The sequence below is a fragment of the Tupaia chinensis genome, unplaced genomic scaffold (assembly GCF_000334495.1).
Source record: "Tupaia chinensis unplaced genomic scaffold, TupChi_1.0 Scaffold000248_1, whole genome shotgun sequence".
Lineage (NCBI taxonomy): Eukaryota > Metazoa > Chordata > Mammalia > Scandentia > Tupaiidae > Tupaia > Tupaia belangeri.
In genome coordinates, this window is record NW_006159726.1 from 4,358,639 (window position 1) to 4,366,696 (window position 8,058).

The following is an 8,058-nucleotide window of genomic DNA, read 5'->3' on the forward strand; positions in this document are numbered from 1 at the left end:
CTTCCGATCTTTCGATTTCTGTCATAGAGTGCAGACATTCAGTACATATCAAGTGAGAATATAGTTTTTATCTTGGAAAGTCTGACTCATTTTGCTTAACATTAAGTCCTCAATATTAATCCACTTTGAATCTAATGATAGGATCTCAATGTTTTTTTTTCTTTTTTGGGGAGGTTTTTGCTATAGGGTGCGTGTGCTCACCTGATAGAGACAGAGAGACAGAAAGCGAGAAATCACCCCCAAGGGGGGATGGCCACGCCACAATCCCTTCTCCTCCATTCTCTTTGGATCTCGGGCACACATGCACACGTGCCCAGCATGACTTTAAGTCACCGGGTCCGGAACTCGAACCGTGGTCAGTTACGTGGGAGTCCAGCGACATAGCCATTACGGTAACTGCTGGTCCCAAAATTCTAGGTTTTAGACCTGTATTTAGGTTTTATTTTAGTCGTATATGTATAGACACACTAAACTGAACTATAACTGTGGTTGTGACTATATGGAGAGATATCAGAAATTATGATTTAACCAATAATCTAACCTAATCATCATCTAGGGCCCAATTCTTCAATATAATAAACCCTAATCCTTGAACATTTCTACCTTGAAATGATTTTCAAACTTTCTGGCTATCGCCATTTTGCCTCACTTCTCTATATTCTCTACCTTTTTTTAGAATTTTGAGTTTTCTCAATCCTAATAGGGTGAATCTCTCCCAGACCCCTCTGTCACACTCATATTAGTATGTTTCAGTGGTGGGTCGAACAACCCTCAATATATTGTGTACTTCCTCCCTCAGTAAGTTTCCTCAATGTATTTTCTCCTCAGTTGGCAGTATGACAGACTGGGAATTACCTTGCCATTTGGGTACAATGCCAATTATTTTACATCTTTTACTTTGTGTATTTTGTATTAAGACTGTTTAAAAATTGTATCTCCCTCTCCTTGTGCCTTATCAAACTTCAGGGAACTTGTTTGTGACTTCAGTTAAGAAGTACCCAAAAGGGGAATATTAGTTTTTGCTTTTTTTTTTTTAATTTCGTCTTCCAGTCAGCAGTACATCTCTGTTCAACTTGTTCCTTAATAACTTTGTTACCTCATTAACTACATTCAGAGTAACCATTTTCTTGTTTTCTACTTTCTTAAATCATCTAGACAGAAGCATTCCATTTTTGACATGTTGATATTTCAAGAAAACTACAATTATGATTAAGAATTACTTGTAGTTCTCTTTTTCTCTGAATTTAGAATTGCCTTCTCTTTTATAGGTGAATTTGCTTGGTAGAAAATTACAACTTTAGGAGCAGCCTTGTGGTCTAGTGGTTGAAGGAACCAGATTCCACATGGCAAACTGTGGCTCAAGTCCTGCCCCAGTGGCTTGAGGTACATTCCAGGCACATGTGAATGCATGCTCCAAATCCTGGCAGGATGGAGAAATTAAAGAGAGGGGATTGTGGTGTGACCATGCCCCATTATGGGGTATTTTCTCCCTCTCGTTCTGTCTCTCTAGCCAGTGCACAACACCCTCTGATAATTTTTAAAAAGAAGAAAGAAAGAAATCAGAGCTTTAATGTTATTCATCTTTTTGTGTTAGAGAGAGAGATTTTTGGTATACGGTGCATGCGCTTGCCAGAGAGGCAGAAAGAGAGAAATCACCTCCCAGGGGGGATGGCTGCAATCCCTTCTCCTCCATTCTCTTGGGATTTTCAGCATGCATGCACATGCACCCAGCATGAGTTCAAACCATGGTCAACTACTTGGGAGTCCAGCAACATAACCATTATGCCATCTGCTGGTCCCAATATTATTTATCTTAACAGATTATGTATAGTCTTTTAAACTAAAAATCGTTTCACTCTTAAAACATACTGAAGTATATCTTCTAAATTAAAGCAGATAGAAAACTTATTTGGCAAGGCCTTAATAAACCAGAAAGTTAGAAGAATTACTTGTGTATGATTTGACCTTACATTGTTTTATCCACAAGCTCTACAATAGCAATATTGTGGTACAAAAGTTGGTAAACTACATCCTGGGGCCAAATCATGCCACTGCCTATTTTTTATTGGAATACAGCAAAGTATGTTCATTTACGTATTGTTTTTGTCTGCTTTTGTGCTACAATGGCAGAGTTAAGTAGTTGCAAAAGAGCCCATATGGCCTTCGAAGCCTAAAAATATTTACTGTCTGGCCTTTTACTAAAAAAAAAGAAAAAAATTGTTGAATTCTGGTCTAGTAGAAATCCTTGAAATGGGGAGAATAGTCAATGTACCTCAATTCCGTCTACCCTTGAGTATGTCTCAAAGTTAGCAGCAACCATGGGACCAGCAGTTAGCATAATGGCTATGTCGCTGGACTCCCATGTAGTCGACTGCGATTTGAGTCCCGGACCCGGTGGCTCAAAACTCACGCCGGGCACGTGTGCGTGCGTGCTCAAGATCCCAAGAGGAGAATGGAGGAGGAGGGATTGCAGTGTGGCCATCCCCCCTGGGGGTGATTTCTCACTTTCTGTCTCTTTGTCTCTCTGTCTTTCTGGCGAGCGCACGCACCCTAGAGCAAAAACCTCTCAAAAAAAAAGTTAGCAGCAGCCATAACACATTGCTAAGACTCTATACCTATGTTTTCCTCATCTGCAAAATAAGCTTCTTAGAATGAATCATCTCTAAGGTTGACTCTCAGACTCTCACAATATTCTGTGAGCCCATGAACTGTTTTGGAACTAGTTTGCTGTTTGACATAATATCAATAGCTTTTCATTGAGTGTTCGAACCACTTACAGTCACTGAGTTTAGAAAGCTAAGTAAATAAAATGTCTAGCCAAGGACTGACAGGTGGCATAGCAGTTGAGGTGCTGGACTCCCACATGGCCAACCATGGTTCAAGACCCAGAGCTGGTGACTTGCTTTCCCATTTTCTCTCACTGTCTGTCTGTCTCTGATCAAATTTTAAAATAATAATAATAATGAATAAAATTTTTAAAATCTTTTTTTAAAAAAACACATCTAGCTCTCAGATAAATTGGGATCTTGCTCCTATTGTTTCAAAATAATTTACCACTCAGGGATGTTTGAAATGGTGTTTTTTTTATAGTATAACTCTTTATTCATAGCTCTTTGACTATGTAGTAGTAGCTGGAACAGGCCTTCCAACATAAAACTTACTAAGAAACTATTCAGTACAACTTCATTTGAAAATAAAAATAAATCATCTCCAAAATTCTAGTTTCAGTGTGTAGAAAACATGACTTGGTACATAAAATTCCATTCCCACCCAGCTTTTAAGGAACATGTATAATATATAAAGTAAAATAAGCTTCTTCTACAGAAAGAAGAACTGAACATTCATGACTGGGTTTTTTCTTTTTTTTTTACATAGTAGCTGTAAGTTTTCATGCATTAACCCTGGGCTTTTGGAAATCTAAAGAGCTTCCTGGAACAGTAGCATCAAGATCACTTCTCTGTTTTATGATTTTCCCTATCTAGTGGGGTCATTGGAAAAATCATGACTCATTTAGCATAGAAAAACTATGTCATAACTTTTCCGACAACCTAATACATTCTGGCAGTTTTTCAATTTATAGGAAGAAATCCTAACATGACCTCTAAAAAAGTAAATTATGGGGACCAGCAGTTAGCGTAACGGCTATGTCGCTGGACTCCCATGTAGTCGACCGCGGTTCAAGTCCCAGACCCAGTGGCTTAAAACTCACGCCAGGCGCATGTGCGTGTGTGCCCAGGATCCCAAGAGGAGAATGGAGGAGAAGGGATTGTGGCGTGGCCATCCCCCCAGGGGGGGTGATTTCTCACTTTCTGTCTCTCTGTCTCTGTCTGGCGAGCGCACATGCCCTATGGCATAAAAAACTCTCCCAAAAAAGAGGATTCAAAAAAAAATAATAAATGATGTGGAAATGTATTTGTTTTAATGGTTTCATGTGTTTATTGACATGAAAGTTTTGTCTTTTTTAAAGATTAATTTCATTTATTATTATTATTAGTTTTAATTTGTTTTAGGGCTCACTAGAGACAGAAAGAGAGAGAGAGAGAGAAGGAAAGCTGCCATGATCAAGCATGTGGGAGTCCAGTGCCTTAACCACCACACCACCTGTTGGCCCCAGATTTATCTTTTTAAAAATATATCTAAGAATTCAGCATTTAATATTTAGACTTGGACCACCTTGGATTTAGACTACTTAGATGATTTAATACTTTAACTATTAGGCCAGCAGATGGTGTAGTAGTTGGGGCACTGGACTTCCACATGGCCTATCAGGGTTCAAGTCCCAGACCTAGTGGCTTGTTTCTCACTTTCTCTCTCTCTCTGTCCATCTCTGGTGAGTGTGTGTGTCCTGTAGCAAATTGAAAAATAATAATAATGATAAATAAAAATTAAGTGACTAATTTTTTAAAAAACTACTTCAACTATTTAAAAGAGCAATTCTACATAAACCAGCAAAAGGCTATATTCATGGTCTAACTGTAGTAAGAGGCTTAGTAATGATTTGCACTTACAAAATGCTTTACATTTTGCAAAGCATTTTCAAATATTTCAAAAATTAGGACTTTTGACAGTCCTATACAGTAAGTTATATCAGTTTTTGTTTGTTTCTTTTTTTGAGAGAGATTTTTGCTGTAATGTGCGTGCGCTCACTGGAGAGACAGAAAAAAACAGAAAGACAGAAAGTGAAAGATCACCCCCACCAAGGGGGATGACCATGCTGCAGTTCCTTCTCTGCCATTCTCTTCTTGGGATCTTGGGCACGCACACATGTGCCTAGCATGAGTTTGAAGTTGCTGGGTCTGGGACTCGAACCACAGCCACCTATGTGGGAGTCCAGCAATGTAACCATTACACCATCTGCTGGTCCCAAGTTATATCAGTTTTAATTTCCTCACATTACTGATAAGGAAACCTGGAAAGGTTAAGTGATTTATTTAAGTGGCATCATGTAGCTAGAAAGTGGCAGACCTGGGGAACAAACCTAGAAGTTTTATTGTTCTTCCTTTTGCTGAAAACAGTAACCCTCAACCTTTTCCACACAACAGCCCTAAAGGGATGCCTTGTATTCAGTATGGTAGTGTTTCCCAGCTAGGAATCAGGAGAGTCTACGCACGTGACTGCGAAGAGTCACGTGTAGTTGATCTGGTATGTGACCTATTGAGAATTATTATACAAGAGTAACAGTCACTGTTAAAAAGAAAGGTATAACATTTTTTTAAAAAAGAAAAGTGATTCATAATACTACCACCCAAATAAAATTAATACTAATAATATTGTGGCATGTGTTCAGTCTTTTATGTCTGTATTAACCCTTTTTCCCCAAAATGAGATCATGCTATACATTGTTTGAAATTCTTTTTCATATAATTCATCACAAACATGTTTTAATTTGTTAAACATCCTTCTGCAGTATCATTTTATAATAACTAAAGAATATGCCATTATGTGGTACATGTCTGAGATTAGAATGTTAAGTAGTTTCATATAAATTAGTTAAATAGCATTATTCTGGTAATACAGATACATAATTTACTTAAGGGAATCCAAAATTATTTTAAAAGCTGCCTCTCTTCTAGTCATCATTTCTTACATAACTGACTTTCTGGATAAATCTCAAGATAAAAAGCCATTTGTTAATTAACTTGTTTATATTTATGTACTTATCTAATAAAACATCTTTCTTCTCTTTGCTATAGGGTGCAGTACTAGCCGCTGTGTCAAGTCACAAATTCAACTCGTTCTATGGGGATCCCCCTGAAGAGTTGCCAGATTTCTCCGAAGACCCTACCTCCTCAGGTAATTGAATAATTCATTCATTCACCTGTGAGAATCGTTTGGACTATATATCCTTGCTCTTCCATGGGGAATAAGCGTTTCCTGTGAATTTTATCAAATCCTTCAAGGGATTTTGAGGAAGTTTATCAACAACCAAATTCTATGTATATTTGTCTTATTCCTTTTCATTTTAATACCTGCTTTTCCCTGTTGCTCTTAAACCAACACGTCACTTTTTTCTCTTTATCTCAGTGATACTTCTTCCCCTTTCCACATTCTGGACCCAACATTGCACTTTGTCCAGCCTAGTACTACAATCAGTCTTTTGCGGGTCTTTCTCATTACCTCCCACAGAACAAAAACTTCTGATATAAGAGTTTCCCCTTGCCAGGACCTGCAGGTGGTGTGGAGGTCAGGGTGCTGGATTCCACATGGCCAGCCTGATAGTGCAAGTCTCAGACCTAGTGGCTTGAGAATCATGCTGGGCACGTGTGCATGCGTGCCCACAGTCCCAAGAGGAGAGTGGAGAAAAAGGGATTCCAGTGTAGCCATCTCCCCTGGGGGGGTGATTTCTCCCTTTCCCTTTCCCTGTCTCTTTGGTGAGTGCAATAGCAAAGAATTAAAAAAGAAAAAAAACAAAAAAAAAGATTTGTCACATGTCAACCAGATTAAACCAGAGCTTGGGAACAGCACTACTTTAATTGAATCTTTCAATGTAAAACTATCTTGTGAGTTATCTCTTGAAACAATTATGGGGACCAGCAGATGGCATGATTATGTCGCTGGACTCCCATGTAGTCGACTGTGGTTCAAGTCACAGACCAGGTGGCTTAAAACTCACGCTAGGCACATGTGTGCATGTGCCCCAAATCCCAAGAGCAGAATGGAGGAAAAGGGATTGCAGCATGGCCATCCTCCCTTGGGGGTGGTTTCTCATTTTCTGTCTTTTGTCTCTTGTCTCTCTGGCAAGCTCACATGCTCTATAGCAAAAATTCTCTTTTTTAAGAAAAAAGGAAACAATTATGAAGATTTTTGTCCCTCTATGAGGTCTATAACACAAGTTTACAAGTATTCAAGGAGAAAAACACAGAAGAATAGTTACCTGTTTTTGATGAACTGTATGTAGGTACTTATAAAAGAAACTGTGTTTACAAAATCATTTCATAAAATGGTCAGATTTCTATCTTACCAGTGAGATATTCTCAAGGATCATTTACTAAAAATCCATTAGAACCATTCTGTGTATATGTAGATGCACGTGTATGAGAGAGTGTGTTTTTAATATTACTTAATGTATTTATTTATTTAACTCCCACATCACATGTCCACCAGCCTCGCCTTCTTTCTTTCATTGGAGTCACTCAGTATTTGTCATGTCCTTGACCTCGCACTGCTGACTTAATTTTTGTTCTCTTGGACTGGCTTCTTCAATGTTCATGTATTACCATTGAAATCAAGGCCTAAGGCCCCTCCTAAAGTATGAATTATTTGTCCCACAGTTAGCAATATTGGAAGAACAAATATACTGATGCTTCTTCCCCGTTTGGACCATGTCAGTCATTTTGCTTCTGCCTTCCTATTTGTACACATGTGTACTCACTCCCACACACACACGCAGAAACTACAAATTAGTATGTACTTATACCTTGTGTAGACAGGATTGTGTTTCCCATTCCAGCAGGTATATATTATAATTCCTCATTTTGATTTTTACCAATTGGGATGTGAATCTTCCTCTTTTGAGGGAAGGTGATTTCCAAATATATTGAGAAGTGGAAATCTTAAAGAAGAGACTCCGAAGAGAAAGTCTTGCTGTTTTCCTCTTGTGATGACTTAGTAATTACCCAGAACCCTTACCACATGAATGCCAAGGGCATAATTGTGTTTATAGGTATGGCCCCTGTTCAAGTCTGTTCTGTCACTAATAACACAAAATACCTAAGTCTGGGTAAGTTATAAAAATAGAAGTTTATTCAGTTCACGGTTTGGAGGTCCAAGGCCCAGGGGCCACATCTGGCAGGGTTCTTCTGGCTGATGAGTAACATGGCAGAGGGCAACAGTGAGCATATCTGTGTCCTTGCATCTCTCTGTTCTGGTCTTATTCTCTCTCCTTAGAAACCCCACTAGGATTTAATCATGAGATTCTGTTCTGCTGACCGTAACCCTAATCTCCCAAAGGCTCACCTTTTAATACCAGTCAGATTAATTTTTCACCCTTTTAATCCCATCACAACCAAATCTCAGCATGTGAATTTGGGGGGGGGGGATATTCAAAATGTACGCGGT

The 8,058-nt window shown here is 38.7% G+C and overlaps 1 protein-coding gene across 12 annotated transcripts in view; it reads left to right on the plus strand.

The window, feature by feature from the left end:
* CASK (calcium/calmodulin dependent serine protein kinase) overlaps positions 1–8,058 on the plus strand; it is a 465,298-nt gene that overhangs the window by 346,347 nt on the left and 110,893 nt on the right. For all 12 annotated transcript variants that reach the window (XM_027772014.1, XM_027772015.1, XM_027772020.1 and 9 more), the window contains one exon: positions 5,694–5,793. In XM_027772014.1, the coding sequence (XP_027627815.1) occupies positions 5,694–5,793 (100 nt within the window). The remainder of the gene's footprint in view (positions 1–5,693; positions 5,794–8,058) is intronic.